This window comes from Alligator mississippiensis, chromosome 1 (genome assembly GCF_030867095.1).
Source record: "Alligator mississippiensis isolate rAllMis1 chromosome 1, rAllMis1, whole genome shotgun sequence".
NCBI classification, from domain to species: domain Eukaryota; kingdom Metazoa; phylum Chordata; order Crocodylia; family Alligatoridae; genus Alligator; species Alligator mississippiensis.
In genome coordinates this window covers 3,849,659-3,870,201 of record NC_081824.1, presented here as the reverse complement: position 1 = coordinate 3,870,201, position 20,543 = coordinate 3,849,659, and the positions used below count along the sequence as shown (strand labels likewise).

The window sequence follows — 20,543 nt, the reverse complement described above, 5'->3', positions numbered from 1 at the left end:
CTAGGGTCATTCCAGGTAGTGGGGGACATTGTGGGCACTGGGTGGCAGGCAGGAACCAGTGGGCATTGCTGTGCTGGGAGATTTCTTTAGCCGTAAACCCATTGATGCTGCGGAGGAGGTAGGTGTGGAGAGACTGTGCACCCAGGCCAGGGAGGGGATCCTCTCTCTGTCTCTTTGCCCATCACCGTGGCATTGAGGGGCTGCTCCATTGAGTGGCAGAAACTTTCTAAAAGATCCTTCCCGTTCCCCCAGCATGGGACAGCAGCTGGATGCTGGGAAGTGGGCTGGGGGCTGCCTAGGAGGGTTTCTTTAAGTGACAGTTACAACGGCAACATCATACAAGCAAACCAGAAGAAGGGCCCCAGACGAAGGAGTGAGTCGTGCCCTGGATCGGAGGGCAGAGGGGCGGCACTGGGCTGGCAGCAGGGGATGGACCCGTGCCAGCCCGGAGAGCAGGGGGAGGAGAGAGCAAACCCCAGGCGTGCTCAGGGGTGAGGAGCTAGCGCTGGCAGCTCCAGGGGCTCAAGGAAAGGCTCTGGCCAAATGCAATCCTGCTACGCTGCCCATGGCGCTGGGATGAAAGCCCGGGGCCTGGTTCCAGGAGAAAACCCTTGCCCCCCTCTCTATCTCAGAGATGGGGTCATCCTTCCAGAGATTCCAGCAGCTCCTTCGATTTGAATGTCTGGGGCGTGTCCCAGGGCTCTTGGCCAGGAGGGAGTCTCATGCCGGGGCATACGGGCCCTGTATGTACCAAACACAAAACACCACACAGAGCCAGTGTCCGATCGTTGCTGCCAGGCTGGCAATCCGGGCACCCACTGCTGGAGAGAAAGCTGCTGGGCTCCCATCCTGGCGGAGACACTACAAAGACTCGGTGCCCGGAAGGTCGCCTCCGCTGACCCAAGGGAAGAGGAAGCTTAGGAGGTCCATTTCTGCACCCACCCCTCCCTCCCTCCCCCCTCCCCTGTTCCCCCCCTTTTCCTCCGTCCTTGGAAAACAAATACACAACAGAAGAAATGCAAACCAGGAGAAGCAGCGGCAGCAGCGGGACACAGGATGGTCCCACGGCCCAGTCCCTGGCGACCTCATGCCCCCAGAAGCTTCTTGACCATGTAGCCAGGCATGCTGTAGAGGAAGAGTCCCACCATGATGATGAGCAGCAGAGCCAGCACGATCTTGATGATAAGCCACTTGTAGCGGGTGCAGATGAGGTACTTGATGGACTTGAGCGGGTTGAGGAACCAGATGAAGGAGGTGTCGGGGCGGCTGTCCGGAGGCAGCGGCAGCAGGAAGGGACAAACAAAGCCAAGGTAAGTGGTGTTAGGACGGTGTCACACATCAACTTAACACTTATTAAAGGCAGGTAGAACTCAAGCAGACGCATGCTTATTTTAGCCTGTGTTAGGTGCCCTCCTAGGGTGAAGTTACACGTGACACTTACATCACACTCAGGGCACTGAAAACATGAGCATCCACACATTGACACTCATTAGCTTGTGCTAACGAGCATTTGAAAGTGATGCCACTTAAGGCGAGGGTTAACTTGAGGCTGTGCTACCCAGCTCATGTTAGGATAACCTCACTCTGCTCCATGGAGATAAAACAAGCAATTTACAATCTTCCAGCATCCCACGATGCAATGCTCCTCTCCAGAGCAGGGACAGAACCCAGGTGTCCTGGCTTCTAGCCACGTCCTTGCTCACCAGTCCTCCAGTAGCAAGTCAGGGCAGTCCAGGCAAGAAATGGTATTAACCCTTCAAATGTGACTGCTCCCAGCACTCCCTAAATTTAACACAGCTTCACACTGCGCAGGGGTAGCACGGGCTGAGTGTGACACCCAACATCACCCTATAGCACTGAAAAGTTGTTCCCTTTCAGGTGAGGGTTATCTCCTTGACCTGTACTAACTTCAGTAGGTCACCACATCCCGATGATTTGCAACTGCTGCGAGTGAATGCATAATAGTGCCATTGGGAGCAGCAGCAGCAATGGCCAGAAAGTGCCTTGCTGACTAGCATTAACATCCTCACTCCACCTCTGACCCCCCAGCAGGGAAGACGTTCCCTCCTAAGGACATGACTTCAGTCTCATCCAGCTAATCAGGACCCACGTCCTCCTGCGCTGTACAGGGCAAGGCCATGACCTACTCTATTGCCCTCATTTCTCCATCCCTTCTTCTTTGCTCTGAGGCTCGGTGGCTTTACACAGACCCAGCATGTCTGAGCCAAGCTGCCCACCCCTCCTTTGTCCAGAGGCTCCCCAACCCCTTCCACCTCCTAGCTGGCCACAGCTCTTCCTGGCATGTGCTGGCTCTGACCTCCTTGAACACCCGTGCTCTTTATCACCCTGCAGAGAATGAACCTCAAGTTTTGGTGCCCATAGGCAAAAGGGACCTCAAGACCCCAACTTGAAGCCCTGGGTCTTGACCCAACCCATCCAGGACCACAGCTGGGACCCACGTGTGTCAACAGCAAGTCCAGGAGGAAGAAGAGGAGGAGGCAGAAGTACCACGAGTGAAAGGAGAGGTGCCCTCAGGCCCCGAGAATCTTCTTGACCAGGTAGCCCGGCATGGAGTAGAAGAAGAGGCCAACCATCAGGAGCAGCAGAGCAAGGAGGAGGATTTTGAGGAGGAGCCAGCGGTACGTGTGCCAGAGGAAGTAGCGGATGGACTTGAGGGGGTTCAGGAACCAGATGAAGCTGGTGTCCGGTCGGCTGAGGACGGGGATGAGGATAGGAGGGCAGAGCAGCCGAAGGGAGGGAGAGAAAGGCAGAGAGACAGAGAGAGAGAGAGAGAGCAAGGGGGAAGAAGGAATGATAGACGAGACAGAGACCTTTCAATGGAAGCAAATCCCAGGGCTACCCCCACCAAAGACCCAACCTCAATGCCCTCCAGCCTACTACCCAGATTTCACCCCTGGCATGCAGGCCACACCCCGACCAGAGTCTGAGCTTCCCTTCCCTTAACCCTCGCCCCATGGCACTCACTTGGGCTTTTCCAGTGGGTCGGGCTCATTGCGTGCCAGCCCCGCGGGGGATTTCTCTGCCTCCTCAGCTGTCAGCAGGTGCAACTCAGCCTCCACCTTCCCCTGCAGGGAGCACAGAGGGGGGATGAGATCTTGCCACCCCAGGCTGAGAGCTCTAAGGGAGCAAGGGGCAGGGGCACCCTGGTCCAGAGCCTGGCGAAGCCCTCAGCACAGGGCCTCAGCGGTGCTGGGTTCCCCATATATGCTGTGCCCTTCAGTGCATCTAATCAGCTCCCCACACGCTCCCAGTATCCTCAGCACCAGGAAATGGGCCAATGGGCTGGAGCAGCAGGGGAACGGTGCCTGGCAAAGCAGCATGGATAATACACGAGCTGGCACCAACTCTGTGCAGGTCTGAGGTCTCCTGGGATTCCCTGCTCATCTCCACATGGCTCCGTGGGGACCAGCAGCCTCTGAAGCAGGGTGGTGCAATGGCACCAGGGGAACAGGAGGGCCCCCAGCAGGAGTTAGGCTTCTGGTGTGAGACCCATGTTCCCCTATCGCAGCCCTGGGCTCCTGCCCCTGGTGCTGCTGGTGCCCCTCACTCCCAACCTGCAGCCCCATTGCTGCCCCATCCCTGGGCTCTCTACATGCCCCTACCCAGGGGTCATGGGCATAGGCAGACCTAGGATTTTGAAAAGAGGGGTGCAAATATCTATGTGCATCAACACATATTTTTCTCCTGTTAAAGAGAAATTAGAAGTGTTGCTAATCTGGTCAGTGCCTAGTACTATATTATTTAGGTTAAGACCAAAAACTAATATAACTTTATTGGAGGGTCACTAATTTGCAGCTAGATTATATATTAACTGGAAAAACACAACAAATTAGGCAAAAGATAGTCAAAAGATCTTTTGTCGTTATTCCTGTAGTCGTTATAATGAAATGTCCCTCTCTGATTCAGATCAGGAAAACAAAATTTAGCCTCTTTGAGAGACTTGACAGTGCCTCCAGTACTTCACTATCAGTCATCGGTATGCCTGAGTTAAAATGCCCACACTTTACTTATAATGTGTAATTAACTGGCAAATCACACAATAAAGGTTAAGGTTTTTAGCTAAAGCCAGAAACAACCTGCAGGGCTGTGAATCAGGTAAGAGTTATTACCAGGCATGGCTAACAGACAGCAGAATTGCAGAAGAAAGGGTAGCTTGATCAGTGGAAGATCAAGACCATTAAGAGGAAGAAACGGGCATTACTATCTATGGAATGAAAAGAGATTAGCAGGAATCAGGGAGACAACAATAAGTCATGAAGTCATGTGACTCCCTCAGCACTGTCTGAATAGAAATTTTGTTCCCTCTTCTGGGAAGTTGGTTTAAACTTTGGCTGGAGCAGGAATCAAAGGGGGTGGAACTGCATCACTGCAGCCCCTGGCTTCACCCCTGCCAGTGGGCACGGCACAGCTCCCACAGTCAACCAGCGTCCCCACACTGTGAGGTCCTCACCGTGACCTCCATCTCATCATCCTCGTTCCGGGCGATGAATGGCCACCAGCCCTTTACCCGCTTCTGCTTGAAGATGGAGAACATGGGCAGGTCGGTCTCTGTCACCATCTCCAGGGTACACTGCTTGGCCGTCTTAGCACCCCGCGGGAACCGGTTGAGGTCCAGCTCGATGGCGCCTGGTGAGGGAGGGGGTGGTGACTCCCAGCCCCTGCACCCCAGTGATGCCCAGGCAGGCACTGCACAGCTGGTGCTGGGGTGGGGCAGCACCCCAGCTGTGTAGTACCATCCTGTCTGGCACCTTGCACCTTCCCCAGCACCTTTCCATCCCTTGCTCTGCCCCTTATTTTGTATTCATAGATCATAGTTTTGCGTAACAGATGAGTTACTTCTCTGGTGCCCTCTTGTTCCCCTCTTCCCCTGGAAAGTCCTACCTTTGGGCCCCTCCTCTCCTCTGGTTTTAGGTCAGGGTTGACTGTGTCATCTTAGTTTTGCTAAGAGGTTACACAGCAGGTTTGTCTAGGATGGTTTGGACAGGGATAATCCTGCTTCAGGCAGGGGGTTGGACTAGATGTGACCTCTGGATCTCCCCACTTCTCTATGAGTCTATAAACCCTGCTACACATTACACATAATACACAATTTACTGGCAAATTACATAATACATTTAGACTGGCCATATATGCCAAGTATGACTAGCCTGAAGTGCCAACTCATTATCGTACAATTAACTGGTGAGTCGTACAATAAATTTAGACCGGCCGCATGTGCAGAGGAATTGTCACACCATGAAAATGGCTGTCCAGCTACAAAAAGTCACTGCTTGAACACATGTAGCAGCTCGAGCACTAGTTTCTATCCGGCTTTCATTTGAATGTGCAACAGGGCTCTAAGACTATGACTTGCCCCAGCCTTATTTCAGGACTCATCCCATTTCCTCCAGTCTCATGTCCCTGGTGACAACAGCTCGGAGCAGACCCCCAGGGCATGGTGGCGCTAACCCCCCTCATCAAACTTTCTGTGAGCCACCCGAACCCTAACCCAGGCTGGGCCAGCCCCACATCCCACACGCACCAAGGAAGTCGTCAGCAGAGAAGTGGTCGGCATCCCAGACCTGCAGGGTGAGACGTGCAGGGATCTTGTACTCAGTCTCGTCCCAGGAGAACATGGACTCCTTCTTGGAGATGACAATCTTCTCCTCAGCCATCAGGTAGTCAAAGGGGAAGATGTAGCGCCAGTTGAAGTTGCCCTCACCCGTCAGTGAGTGGTAGTGGACGTCTGTGTCCTGCTTATCTTCCTGCTGGCCTTTCAGCCACCTGGAGGAACCACAGAGAAGGAGCCCATTACTGGGAGCAAAGGGCACTACGTGGACACGGGTAGGAGACCACACAACGAGGCAACACAAAAAGCCCAGACTTCTTGGTGTTCATCCCATTCCCCACACTGGGATTGTGGCCTTCAAACCACGTCACCTCCTTCAAGCCCAAGTGTGGCCATGTCCCTTGCCAGGGAGCTCCCATGCCCTTGGCTGGTCCCACAAGCCGACGCACCCTCGCACAAAGATGTCACTGCTTTTCTCCCCGGTGAAATAATCATCGTCTTCCAGGACGACCTCGTCCGTGTTCCACACAATGACTCTCAGCTCGTATCTGGTGGGGAGGAAGGGAGACGAGGAGGTGAGGGAAGGCTTAGGGCAGGGAGAGGGAAGGAAACAGGGAGACAGATTCTGCAGCAGTTACACATGGTGATTGATACGGAGCAATCTACCCCAAAGTTTGACCCGTTGTGAGAAGTGGACACATGACAGCTCTTTCGCATGGAGACAGTCCAGAGGTGGGCAACAAAGATGATCACGGGCTTGGAAAGCAAGTCCAACAAGGAGAGGCTGAAGGAGCTGGGCACATTCAGCCTGCAGATAGGCACATAAGAGGGGACAGGGCAGCAGTCTGCAAATACCTGACGGGCTGCCATAAATAAGAGGGAAAGCACCTTTTCTCTCTCGCTGCAGAGAGGAGGAGGTGGACCAATGGCTGAAAGTTGCAGCAAAGTCAGTTTAGATTAAATAGATGGAAAAACCACTTTACTGTTAGAGCAGGGAGGCCGTGGAATAGATGCTTAAGGAAGGGGCGGACTCTCCATCGCAGAAGGTGTTCAAGGAGAGGTTGCACAGCCACTGCCAGGGATGGTGTGGGTGTAGCAATGCCTGTGCTCTACTATGGGGATTTCCAAAGCATCTGGGCTGTGCTATTTGCCCCCTCTCTCCTTTTCTGCTATAAGTGTCAGGGTATTACTAAGTCTTCCCAGAGGTGCTGGGTGCTGGCTGCAGCCCAGGTTGGGGATGGCAATCAGGCTGTGCCAATGCTCCTGCTGGGACCAAACCCGGAGGGTCCTGGCTAGAGGGTCTTGCTCCTTTGCTCAGGGTCAGACCAATGCCGCATTTGAGGTCAGGAAGTAATTTTACCCCATGGTCAGACTGGTATGGACTGGGGGAGTGCTGCCTTCCTCAGTAGCTGGGGCACGGCCTCTGTCTGGGACGTCTGGAGCATGTATTGACTACTTTTTACAGAAGCAGGACGTTGGCAGCTGTGGTCCCTCTGCTTTCCCTGTGGCAGGCTCGGGTGTTAGGTCTGTGTTGTGTCAGTTTTGCCGGTAGTCTAGATTGTGGTTTGTCTGGGCTGGGCTGGACAGGACTGACCCTGCCTCAGGCAGGAGGTTGGACTAGATGTGAGCTCTGGAGATCCCTTTCAGCCCTATTTCTCTATGACTATGACCACAACCATAAACCATGACCACCAACTGCACTGGGTGACCTTGCCACTCAATACACAGCGTGCTGATAGCTCAAATGGGTACCTAGATTATACTGGGTAGGGAAGAGTGGCCGCATGAAAGGTACCCCAGGGTAAGGTTACTACACCCTCACGGCTGGAAAGGTTCAGCCCTGGCTCCTGGGACACTGCCGAGTGGGGTTTCCCTGCTGCCCTCCTCGCTGCACCCCAGACGATCCCAGCTTATTGTTCTCTCTACCACTGGGCTGAACGCAGTTCCTGAGGCTTCAGCACTGACAACACATCAGCAACACCCGGCACGAGGACAGCAATGATGACACCAGGTCACAGGCACAACGAGCCTGCCAGGCCACCATTCATGCCAGGCACCTATAGGTAGGATGTACCTGCTGCTGGTACGTCACCGAGGGCAGGGGAGAGGAAGGGAGGCCAGTCCCTGCCCCGGGGCGCATGATAGGGCTGAACACAAATGGGATAACTTGCTAGGAGCCCAACTGAGCTTTTGGGGCAGAGGCAGGATGGGGGGTAGGATGGGGGTGGAAGTGGGTGCAGCCCATGACAAGGCTAACCCTTGCAGGTTGTGACCGATGGGCTCTTACTTCTTTGGCTTCCTGGGTGAGATGTCGACGGCCGTGCCTGGCGCCGGCATGTCCATCGGGAACATGTCCACCCACATCTCCAGCCGGCCCTGCAATGGCAGCAAGACCCGGTCAGCTCGCTCCCACCACTAGGCTCCCTGCCCAGTACTCCCCGCAGACACTTCTTTGGATCCCACGCCTGACACCAAATGAAACAGCTTCAAGGAGCCTGGACCAGGGGATGGGGCCTTGGCTCCACCTCACCTCCCAGGGGCAAAGAGCATCTTCCACCCATGGAGTAGCTAAGGGGAAACAGGGCATGGGGAGGATGAGAAGGGGCCCTGCAGGTGTGTGGGCATGGAGCAGGGGGCAAATGGAAGGGGATTAGGAGCTAAAAGCATGTGTGCATGGGGCACAGCGCAGTGAATGGGGGGCGCAGAGCTGCAAGCGTGGGATGGGGGAGCATCACCTGCTCGATGCCAGGCTTGTCGGGGTTGAGCAGTGGCCGCGTCTCCACATGCTCAGGCACCAAGCGGCAGCCCACGCGCGGGATGTCCTCCCAGTGGTGCAGGACCATCAGCCCCAGGTGCTCATCCGTCTTCTTCTTCTGGCCTGCAGGGGCAGAGAGGAGGGGATGGGTTGGCATGCATGCAAGCCCCACAGGGGTTTTTGCCCCAGGCTCCCGGCATAGGGACACAGAGACGCAGCGAGTGCCATCTCCGCACCCCCTCGGACTCTGCAATCTCCCAGCTCTGAGGAGTGGAAAACCCCTTTCCTCTCCACCCTTCTCATACCCACGCGGCCCCAAGCCTGGACCCAGCGCCACTGTAATACAACAGAGGTCTGCGGCATGGCAGGGAGCTAGGGAGGCATGGTGGGGCGTGGCGCCGCGCATCCTGCCCTGCCTTACTCTGCCACCCATCACTCACCATTTTCATCCTCGATCTCGGTGGGGCCAGTGAAGACGCGGTTGGCCACCTTCACCCGTCCGCTGGGCCCGAAGTGGGGCCCATCCACCTTGCCCTCCTTGCACAGCTTGGACAGGATCTGTGTGGGCTTCATGGGGTCTCGCCAGATGTTGTAGCCATGGCTGCAAGCAAAGGGCAGGGGTCAGCTGGCGGGGGTCCAGCCCTACAGTGACCCCTTCCCCATTCCCCCCAGGGTGGGCTGCCAGCACAGGGCCAGGCATCGTTCTCAGCGGGGTGGGGGGTCCGTACATGGCATAGGTCTGGGAGATGCCGCAGGTAGCCCGGTGCTTGCTGTAGTAGCGGTTCTCCAGGTCGATCTTGGTCTCCCCGATAAGGTCGTCGGTGCCCACTAGGTCCCAGTCGTACACTGCTACTGTCAGCATGGACTCCATGGGGAAGGTGGCCTCGATGTCGAACGACCTGGGCACAGGGGCAAGGGGAGGTCAGCTCGGGCTCCAACCCATGGTCCATGATGGGTGGCAGTGCCAGGGTGGGCTCCAGACACCAAACTGGTCAGGCTGCTGGTCTGCCAGGCCTTGTTGCCTTATTGCCATGGCCATGGAGCATCCTGTGGCCGGCATAGGTGGGGTGATGCTCTCTGATGCACCTGCAGCATCTTGGCGGGCTCTGCTTTGATCCACCCATGTGTGTTACAGCAAGCGGCTCCAGGAGATGGGCCCAGGGGTGGAGCAGATAATGGGGAGCACTGGGAGGGTCCCACGTCCCCTTAGGGAGCAAATGCTGTCATCCAGGTCTGGTGCGCCCAAGACAGCTCTGCTCCCTGCCAGTGCCCCGGTGCCCCCGAAACAGAGAAGACAGCTCTCCTCATGATAAGGTTGAGAGGGACCCCCAAGCCCTTGAGCCAAAAATCACAGCTTCAAACCCAGACCCCAGGGGCAAGGAGCAAGCCCTGAGACACCAGGAGTGCTCTCCATCGGCGATGGGCTCTCCATCCCTGGGGGTGTCAAGGAGAGGGGGGACAGACACCGGTGGGGGGCGATCTCGGTGCAGCGATGCCTGTGCTCTGCTGTGGGGATCTGGGCTCTGCTGGTTACCCCCTCCCCTTTCTTCTACTTGTGTCAGGGGCTTTTGAAGCCTTCCTCCCAGGCGCCGGGAGCTGGCTGCAGCCCAGGCTGGGGATGGGGACTGGGCTGTGCCAATGCTCCTGCTGGGACCTGGAGGCCCCTGGAGAGGGTTTTGCTTCTCTGCTCATAGTCAGACCGATCATTGCGTTTGGGGTCAGGAAGGAATTTCCCCCCCTGGTCAGACTGGTACAGACTGGGGGTTTGCCTTCCTTTGTAGTGGGGGCATGGACTCTGCTTGGGATCTCTTGAGTGTACATAGAAGCAAACCCACTCCATTCTGGAAAGGGCCTCTTGACTCATGAAGCCCTGAATTAATAGGCAACCATTTATCCAAAGAGTCCCAACCATGATGTCCTCAAACTCCTCATGCCACAAAATTGTTCCCAAACAGTAAAAGAAGCAGAAATCCCAGAGCTGTGGGGCTGGCAGAGGTCACATCACCCCTGTCCAAACCAGCCCAGACAAACCCAGTCCAGCCTCTTTGTACACCTGCTGTCGAACCCGACACAGGACATCACACCTGAACCTGCCACAGGAGAAGTGGGGGAGCAACAGCAGCCAAGGTCCTGCTTCTATAAAAGGGTGTTAATATATATTCAAGAGATCCCAGGCAGAGTTTGTGCCCTACTATAAAGGAAGGCACCCTTCAACCCAGTCTGTACCAGTCTGACCATGGAGGAATATTCCTTCCTGACCCCAAATGCAGCATCAGCCTGACCCTGAGCATGGGGGCATGAGCCTCTAGCCAGGACCCTCTGGATTTGGTCCCAGCAGGACCATTGGCTCATCCCAGTCCCCATCCCCAGCCTGGGCTGCAGCCAACACCCAGTGCATTGGAGGGAGGCTTAAAAACACCTGGAAGGGCATGTCATGAGGTATGCCTCTGCTTTCCAGCAGCAGGTGATGGGGGCCAGCCGCTGGAGCACCTTACTTTCCAAAGATGGGGTTGAGCTGCTTGGAGATGTAGTTCTCCTTGTCCTTGATGTCTGTCTTGCCCAGCTTGATGGCGATGTAGGGGTCAGCTTTCCCGTTGATGTCGGCAGGGTGCAGGTCTGTAGCCTGCAAGGGAGATGTAAGACCCCTCCATATCCCTTCAGTCTTCCCTGTGCATCTTGGGACTGAGCCCATGCAGAGGGGGCACGGCAGCATGCGCTTGCCAGGCAGGCAGGAGCTCCAGGAGGAGCTCAGAGAGCAGTGGCGATGGCAGATCAAGGTAAAAGCAGGGAGCTTGCCCCTTCCAATGGCTATAGCACGGGTCTTGGTATCATATGGAGACCCAGCCCTGCTCCACCCCCCTGGGCAGGAGGGACCGGGGCAGAAAGGAAGCCCTGCCCTGAGAAGCAGTGCTTGGGAATGCACAAGTATGTGCATGCAGGTGTGTACATGCAGGTGTGTGCAGAGCAAACCCCCAGGGCTGCCTGACCTCACTTCCCCCAGGGACAAGTGGGGCAGGGACCAGGCAGGAGCTGCCCCAGAAAGAGCAGAGCACGCTCCCACCAGTGCAATTCCTTGCATTTCAGGAGACGACAGCATGGGAAACTTATCCACACTCCCCTCCAGAGTCAGGCGCACGAGATGGATCCCATCTCCCCCTGTGCCCTGGATGAGCTGGGAAGGGGGAACATCTTCTGCTGGAGACTTGGAGCTCCCCAGCCAAACCCCAGGGCCTTTGCTGCTCCCAGCCTACTCTCCCCTGCCCGGGGCTTCCCCCTTCAGCAGCTGGGGCTGGGCAGGGCGCTCCTCTCTGCTGCGGGGAACTTCCACGCAAAACTTTTTTTCATTGGAAAATGCCAATTTCAGCTGAATTTGAAAGTTTTGTGGGAATGGGCCAGTTCCAGGGCAAGAAAATGAGGGATTCTGGTCATCTCCTTCTCTAGACAGACTGTGCAGCTGGCGGGGATGAGACAAGCTTTCAGGCACCGAGTGTCCTTCCTTGGGGAAGGCGATGCTGTGCCTGGATGCCTGTCTCGCAGCTTTCCTAAGTACACCAAGGCCCCAGGCTTCTTCCTGATATGCTGAACCAGCACAGATGCAACAGTCCTCCAAGTTCACCCCAGTTTCAGCAAATGCTATGGTTAGGAAAGAGCCCCCTGCTCCAGGTAGGGAATGACTGGTTAACACCGCCCGGCTCCTTGGGGACCCCACACAAGACTGAGGCTTAGGACACTCCCCTGAGAAATAGGAGGACCGGGTTCAAATTTGCCTCTAATAGGGGACTCTAGACCCCAGGCTTCCCCTCTTCCCAAGTGAGTGCCCTGGAGATATGGAAGGGAGGTGGTCTCTGTTCCGGGATCTGCTCCACTTTGCACAAATGATTAGACATGCGTGAGGACGGAGGGGCTCGTTCTGTAGCTCAGCAATGAGACTTCAACCATATGGTGTTTTTCTGGCTGTACACATGCCCCCTTGGAAGTCCCATGGCCAGCCTCAGGACATCCACAGCTGAGACCGCGTCTCCTTATGGCTTAGGTATCACCACCCTGCTCCCGTCCTCCATGGCTGGGCAATAGGGAGAAAGGTGCAAAGACCAAGCTGCCCGTTGCACGGCACTCACCCGTATGACGTACACACGGACCAGCACGTTGATGGGGTCGTTGCTGGGGATGCCCTGGAACATGCCGAAGTTGGGGTCGTAGCCTGCCTCCTTGGTGATGTCGTCCGGGAGCGGCACTTTGTAGACGCACATGGAGCCCTGGGGTCAGGAAGACGTCCCCGTGAGACATGTGAGGTCTGGGGGCAGGGGGCGGGAGGCACATCCTGATCTCCACAGCCCCCGGGGAGAACCCAGAGCAAGTCCAGCCCTGCGTTCCCAGCTCTGCCTCGAGTACACAGGAGGATCCAGGGGGGTGCATTCATGCACTTCCACCCCCTTTGATTCCTGCTGCACCCCAACCACCTGCCAGGCAGTGACAGCAGCGTTTCTAGTCAGGCAGCAGTGAAGGCATCCCTGGACTTCATGTCTCCTTATCATCTCCCTAATTCCTGCTAAACTCTTCATTCTTGGGGTGTTAACACCCTTCTCTCCTTTTAATAGTCTTGATGATCCACCAATCAAGCTAACCTTTCTTCCGCCATGCTGCTGCCTGTCAGCTGCTCCTGGTCACAAAGCTCCTATTTCACAGGTTGCTTTTTACTCATTCAATGAAGTCCTATTTGTTTTCTCATCCATCTTGAATGGACTAATATAGCTCCAGCCCCCCTAACGTGTTAGTAAAGCTTCTAGTTTCTTTTTAGGCGGGGTCAAATGGGTGTTGTTTTAGATGGGATGATGCACTTCACCATCTGCACCCTTTTTTCAAAATTTTGCATCCACCCATGCTCGAGGATTGCAACTTCAAGCAGTTCAGAGGACAGCATCAAAAGGGCATCCATGGTTTTGCAAGGACTCTGAAGACTGGTTTCCAGGGGTGAAGGGGAGTGAAGCAGCAAGGTGTTTAAAACAGCTGGCAAGCAAGCCCGACTCCTTGGTTTCTAACTAAGACAGGTATTGAAGGTTCACAGCTTTGCAGGTGTCCTTTGGGAGGGACAGACCACTGGGGCCACTACACGGCAAGCTGCTTTCTATGTCCCTGTACTGTCAGCGGCAGTAGAGACACATGGGGTGATGGGCAGCTTGCATCTTCTAGGAGAAGCTTATTGCAATAATTGGGAGCATCGCAGTGGGATGTGACCAGCTGGGATCCAGGACTGGCATTACACTATATTGGAAAGGATGACTGTGCTACACCTTCATTGCTGGAGAGAGCTTCAGGCAAGCAAAAAGCTCTGATGAGGTCAACAGGGTGGTGGTTCGGAGGGCACAGACACACCACACTTGGCCCTCTGTAGTGGGAGGAGTGTGACATGGGCGCACTGGCAGAAGTCACTCTACTCTGGCATGAAGCCAGGGGTAAGTTATGCTAGTTTATGGGGTCATGCATCCACAGCTCTACTCAAGCTTCACCCCAGGGCAGCCAAGGGCTTGTAACAGCACCTGCCAAGGCCAGCTACCCCAGGGGAGGTGGTCGCCTGTCCATGCTGGACCCCGGTGTAACTCGCTTTGGGTTCTCAATGTGTCCCTGTCTCGAGTGAGGCTCGTTCCATAGAAGGAGTAGCCCATAAACTGGGAAATTTGCTGGCAGGAATAGATATGGGCTGGGATCAGATGCTTCCTTGGGTGGCATATAGCCCCTGTAGGGACTGTTGGCATTGCAGGTCTTAAAGGGAGATGAGTCCTTGAGCGTTGCAGCTGTGACTGATTCCCGAGGCAGGCACAGGAGGCAGTGGTTCTTCCCCACCCTTTGGGGCAGCCCTGGTTGTACGGCCCTTGGAGGTCTCCCACCCAGGTACAGATCTAACCACAACTGATTCCCATTGCATCTGGGCCCTCTCCCTGCCCGGCTCCCCTCCACCTGCCTTGACACCGAGGCCCAGTAGCCAGGTCCCCCTTCCCCCTCCGGGCCCACCGGACACACCTTGAACCTCCCCACGATGCGCTCGTCATCTGCCGTGCTGTCGTCGTCATCCCCAATCTTGCCCCGGAAGAGGTTGAATGTGTGCAGCCAGTCCTCGAAGTTGTCGAACTCGGCTTCCAGCTCTTTGTTGAAGATCTGGAGGGGCAGAGCATGGCAGGTGGGGTAAGGGATCCCAAAGGGTTCAAGGGTGGCTTGGGTCCCCCTCTTATTGATGGGAGCCTGGGTCATAAGGATCCCAAGTGGGAAAGTGCCTTCCTGAGCCTTGAGTCTTTATGATTGTGGGCATTTATCTCACATCACCTCTCCCATCTGCCAGCCCAGCTCCTCGTACCCCAGTGTGGAGGCTGATTCAGAGCCTCCCTGCTCTGAAAGCTAGAAACATGCTTCTCGTGTCCATCCTCCATTGAGTCCTGGCCAGTTTATGCTGCTTATTCTCTTCTCCACACTCCCCCATCCCATCAAGCTCCCTCCCACGCATTTACCCCCTTACAGAGCCATCTTGTCCCCTCTCTTCTCTTCTCATTCGGAAGTCCCCAGCCCAGAGCAAACTCAGTGAGCAAATTCATCCCCCATAGGAATGGGACAGCCAGGCACCAGCTTCAGATCTCCCTGATGCCTTCCCCAGGGATGCCTCCAGCCCAGCGTTAATGCAGTCCCATCCCTTCACTTGGACCTCTGCCGCTCTCTCACGATCGCTGGATGCAGAAGCGAGTAACTTACCAGAAACTTAACCAGGAATTTACTTGAACGTACTCTAGTCGTGAATCAAAGGGCTACCACGCCGTTTCTGCTTGCTCAGAGTTATTCTTTTGCTACTTCTCTGACTTGTACCCCTTCCCATGCCTACCCTCTCTACCATAAAGCTTGCCATTATAGCCAGCCTTGTACATGCCTGAGAGGGACGGGGCAGGCTGTCTTGCTCCCTTTACTTGGCTGACTAAGGGAGGCTACTTTCTATGCTTCAGGCTATAAGAAGCGCCCAGATATATCCTGCTGGCGTTAAGCAACCCCTGGGTCTACAGGGTTTTTGTATCCCAGGAAGTGCAGGCCCCAGACAAAGACCTGAGTCCGGGTGGTGGCAGCAGTACCCCAGGCTTGTGGGTGTGCTAGGAAGGGGGTTGTCCATAAGTAAGCGCCCCTGGGGCGGCATCCAAAGCTTGGTTTTCAGCTGGGTGCTGTGAGGTGGGTGGCTCAGTGCAAGAGCACCCCGCACTGGCCCACTACGCCTTCCAGCTGGGGGTGCCTTAGCTGAACCCCTTTACCCAGGGAGCAATAAGTTCCCACAGGGCCCAAAGGATCATAGCAGGAAGTGGAGGAGACCACAAACCCCCCTTCCAACCTTCTCCCCAGTTTCAAGGATAAGGCATCATCTGCTCACCTTCATCTCATCAATTTTCTGCTTGTTCTTCTTCTCGGGGACCTCAGGTTGCTGCTGCTGCTGCTGCTGTTGCTGCTGCTTCTTCTTCTTGTCCTCCTTGGGCGCCTTGACCTTCTCCTTGGTCTTGGGCTGGCCCTTGGAGCCTTTCATAGGAGAGTCATCGAGTTTGATTTCTGAAGCCAAGGGGACAGGTGGGAGATGGGAGTAGGGATGGGGGGAGGATGGACACAGGACACTCAGCCATGGTGTGCATGAAAGCTAGCAGCCAACGCCTACTGCTACAGCCAGGGATTTCCCTCCTGCTCTCAGCAGTGGCCCCGTGGGGGAATGTAACATCTTATTTGCTGCTAGATCCATGTTTCAAAGACCATTTGCGTGTCTCATGAAGATCCAGCATCTCCTTTTATATCGGGGCCAATAAGGCTTCACCCCTGCATCCCCTGAGCTGAAAGCCACATGCTGGGGTCAGTGAGAGGCAATTGCCTAAGCCAAAAGGGAGTTATTCACACCTCCCTGCCATTCGTCTACCCTGGAAACTCTCCGTCCCCGGTGCTCAAGAGGCCCTGAGGCACAGGGAAGCCCGAGCTGAGCAGGGGTGAATCCAGGATCTGCAGCATGAAAGCACAGCCCTTTGCAAGATGAGCTAACAGAGGTGGCTGCAGTAGCAGGCTGTTACCCTGCCTGCCAAGGATGCAGCAGAGAGGGGCCTGGCACGCCGTGCCAATGGAGTAAAGACCGCATGGCTAGGAAGGGAGCTTGGGGTAACGTTTCCCAGGTGCTGGGAGCATCCTACCATTCCCCATTTTAAAGGCATTGCCCGTCCTCTCCCTTTGGTCTCTTCCTCCTGCCAACTCCCATGGCCTCTTTGCCATGCAGATAAGAACAGAGAGAGGATGACAGACAAAGGCATGGATGCAAAGGTGTGGAGGGGAGAAGACAGAGGACGAACGAGCTCAAGCAGTACTCACAGACAACCAGCAAAGAGCGAGATGAGAGACGACACATGCAACAAGCCACAAACACCGTGTACGGATGCTGCGATGGGGAAGAGAACCAGGAGTGGCCAGAACAAGCCCAGGCCTAGCCCCTGGTGCTCTGCCAGGAGCAACCTGGGACCGCCACCAGGCTCCACATCACATGCAGCTGCCGGTACCCAGCATGCATGAGCAGACCCATTGCCAGGGCATCGAGCTTCCTCCTGGACCTGGGAAGCTGTTAGAGGCCAAAGGACACCAGGAACAGAGACTCTGGATCTCACTAGGGGCCAGTACCCTAACAGCTGCAATTCAGGGAAGCCGCACCTAAGCTGAAAGCCTGGTGCCAATGGGCGAAAGGTGATGGGTTGCCCACGTGGAGATGGAAGCCCTGTGCCCAGAGAGGAGGGAGAACAAGGGCAGCAGCCAAGCTGCATCACCCCTGCCAGCACCCTTCCAGGTGAAGAGGGGAGCTGAGCTGCCATGGAGCATGTATTTCTTCACCCACACCACCATCCTAACCCAGCCTATGCTGGCAGGGGGAAGGGGAGAGCTGAGCTGAGCTGAGCTGCCATGGACCACAGGAGCCAACTCCTTGCTGAGCCTGCTAGGATGCTGGCTGGGGCCCTGACTCACGTGAGCAGAGGCACTGAGCTCATGAGAGCTGGGAGAAACCCTGGACTAAAACTGCCCAGACACCCAGAAGGTTCACCTGTCCTCAGGAAAGTCAAGCCCATGACTCAGTGGCAAAAACCACCCACCCCACTGGAACCAGTCGCTCCCCTTTGCCAGTGTGTGGCCTAGCGGGACCCCAGCGTGTCTCCTCTGGCATCTCTTGTTGCTCAGTTTGAACGACTCCCTCCATCCACACGTCTCTTAGGGGACAATTAAAGCCAGGACGCTCACAGCAGTAAATAGCACAGACAACGGGTGGAGGAAATGAAGCCCAAAACACAGAGATCCTAGCCACATTGAAGCTCCCACCCTGGCCAGGCTTCACCGTGCTGGGCCCAGGAGCACTCAGCTTCCCTGGGGACCCAGATCCAGCCAGCTGCTTCTTCCAGACCCTGGGCAGAAGCAGGGAGGGGAGGGCTGGGCTTCAGCTGTGCTGTAGCTAATATACTGTGGTGCTGATATAAGCACAAGGTAGGATCCAGGGCTTGGCTAGAAGTCCTAAAAAACCATGTCATTTCTCTGTGTCTCAGTGTCTCCATTGGTGACAGTGAGGCCTGCTCAAGTGGCCACAGAAGGGCTCAAATTAAGACCCCCTGATGAGTAAGGTATTCTGGGAGGTACCCTGGGTTATAGAAGGACACAGGGACACCTCCCAGCAGCCAAACAGGGGAAATCCTTGCTTTATGCCAGGAATTGAGTCCTCCCCACCACTGGCAATGCACTGGCAGGGCTCCTAGAGGCAGAGACATCATCCATGGTGCAGGGCAAAGGGGCTACCCCTCTATGCCCTGGACCTACAAGGCTTCAGAGGAACAAGCCACCCAGCCTTGGAAACAGATGTCCCGGGAGCAGGGAAGGGAGAGGCCTAGGAGGCCTTCCTGGAATTGGGCTGGCAAAGGGTCACTGCTAAAGAGACCTTCCCCCTTCTACAGAGGCTGGGGCCCTGGGTGCTTAGGAGACACCGGTTAACCAAGCTTCAGGACAGCCAAGGGACACAGAGAATATGCCAGGTCCCCAAGACCCCTCAGAAAGTCAGCAACACATGCTGGCCTCTGCTCATTAGGCTGTGCTGCCTGCCTGCCAGCCCACACCCCAGCCAGGCAGGGTGGAGCCTGCCAAAGGACAAGCACTGGGATTAGGGGGCAGTTGAAGTTAGCAATGTGACACACCGTCGCATCCGAATACAGGCTGGGATTCCCCAGGCTGGGCTGGACACATGGCTTGTTCACACCAGTGGCATCTCCATCTGTTTGTACCCGATCTGGAGCACACAGGGTGTATGCACACATACTAAATCGACTTCAAATAAGGCGACTTAACTAAGTTGATTTAACTAAGTTGACTTAAAATAAGGCGGCTTAACTAAATTGACTTAACTAAGCTGACTTAAGTTAAGCCACATCAGAGCGTACACACATACAGCTCTTTAGCATAGTGGCAGCCATCTAGTGAGCTATGCTGATTTAACTAACGTGACTCAAGATAATACACCTGGGAGATGTATTATCTTATGCAACATTTAAGTTGACTCTGCTCCACATGCATATATATGCTCTAACAATTACATTGACTTTAAAAAGTTAAGCCGGCTTAACTGTCAGAAATTTAGTACGTGTGTATACACCCACAGATGACCAGTTATCCCGGGATAACTGTGGTACCAGGCACCAGGTGGCCAGAAGTACATAATAGTGTGCCTTAAGTCACTACCCTGGGTTATGTACAGACACAGCCCCAGGCATTTGCACTGCTATTTTCCTGGGCGTTGCTTCCCACTGGATTCTTGCAGGCGACACCCCTGCATGGTTGCATATCTTGCACCCAGTCTTACCTTTGCAAATGGGGTAAAGGGGGATTACACTGGTGCAAACATTACATGTGTCCAGGCCTACTGAAATGCATGGGTAGATCCTAAACTGCAGCCTGGAAGTGGAGGGAAAAGCACGTGGCCAGCAGCAGGCCAGATACCCTGGCTTTGGCTTGAACCGTGTGCATGATGAGATGCTGCTTCTCAGATTTACCCTCTGCTATGTCCATTTCTTCCTTCTCCTCGGCCTCTGCTGCAGCTGCCTCCTGCTGCCGGAGTTGCTGGGAAGAGACGAAAGGGCTGGTGAGTGGGGCCGGCGCGGTGAGGCCCAGACCCTAGGTTTCCTACCGAACAGAAATGCAGCTCAGCCTGTGACGGCTTACAGGAGTCTGCCTATGCAAAAGGGCCGCGGATCCCAGTGACCATGCAGACATCATGTCGGGGGACCAGGAGGATGTGAATGGACTAAAATGGGTGCACTGGAAATTAGGCCTCGCTGGGAGGTTGGGATGTGTCTCTCATCATCCCGGCCGGGGTCCATCATCTGACCCCACTGCCGCCAGAATGGCTGGACCGACAGGGCTGAATTCTCCCATCTCTCCCCCTGATCTCCTGGGACCCCAGCATCCCCCCGGTACCGCTGGGGTCTCCCACACGCCAACCCTCCACCTGATCTGATGAGCCAAAGCAAAAGACCCACCTCTCAGCTTGGACCGAGTCCTGAAGAGCAACCGGCGTGCATGACCCAGCCTCCCTCCATCACCCGGCTGTCTCCTCATCTACCCCTACCTTATTTCCTTCTCGTTTCTCAACACTGCTTCCATTTCAAGCTAAGCCCACCACGACTGACTCTTTCCCAGCCCTGCCATAAGCCTGGGAACTGGGAAAGCAGCTAAAAGCAATGTCTTAAGAAACCCGATGCCAGGACAGGCTTGCTGTGTCTTGGAGAGGTTCATCTGCCTCTGTTTCTGCAGCAGCAACGTGGCCGGGGAGACCACATTAGATGCAGAAACTACTTCTCTTATTCTGCTCCTTTTTTTTTTTAGCCTTCTATATTGGTTGTATTTTGCTTTCAGGGAAGCAGACTCTAACAGCAAAAGACTGTTATTAGGTCCTTTTTAGTCTTCAGTAGCAAAAAGGACCATTACTGAGAGGGACTGGACATGTTTTTGGAGGAAAGGGGCATCAGTCACTATTAAGCACAGAAGTGCGAGGCACGACCTCTGCATCAGACCTGTCTGAAACATCAATGCTGGAGGCTGCAAGGGAGAGAGGGAGAGGGGGAAAAGCCTGCTCAGACCCTGTTCGCTCTCCCCTCCAGCTCTCTGCCACCGTATGACACAGGAGACTGGGCAAGATGGATCTAG

General features: G+C 55.3%; 1 protein-coding gene across 1 annotated transcript in view; it reads right to left on the bottom strand.

Annotated features, from left to right (window-relative positions):
* Positions 1-977: 977 nt before the first annotated feature.
* OTOF (otoferlin) overlaps positions 978-20,543 on the bottom strand; it is a 154,598-nt gene continuing 135,032 nt past the window's right edge. The window contains exons 33-46 of the mRNA XM_059728060.1: positions 19,391-19,457; positions 15,721-15,863; positions 14,343-14,477; positions 12,443-12,580; positions 10,820-10,947; positions 9,053-9,223; positions 8,765-8,925; positions 8,305-8,447; positions 7,857-7,945; positions 6,019-6,117; positions 5,543-5,784; positions 4,472-4,647; positions 2,986-3,086; positions 978-1,266 (exon numbers count right to left, since the gene is read on the bottom strand). Of these exons, the coding sequence (XP_059584043.1) occupies positions 1,086-1,266; positions 2,986-3,086; positions 4,472-4,647; positions 5,543-5,784; positions 6,019-6,117; positions 7,857-7,945; positions 8,305-8,447; positions 8,765-8,925; positions 9,053-9,223; positions 10,820-10,947; positions 12,443-12,580; positions 14,343-14,477; positions 15,721-15,863; positions 19,391-19,457 (1,974 nt within the window). The 3' untranslated portion in view covers positions 978-1,085. The remainder of the gene's footprint in view (positions 1,267-2,985; positions 3,087-4,471; positions 4,648-5,542; positions 5,785-6,018; positions 6,118-7,856; positions 7,946-8,304; positions 8,448-8,764; positions 8,926-9,052; positions 9,224-10,819; positions 10,948-12,442; positions 12,581-14,342; positions 14,478-15,720; positions 15,864-19,390; positions 19,458-20,543) is intronic.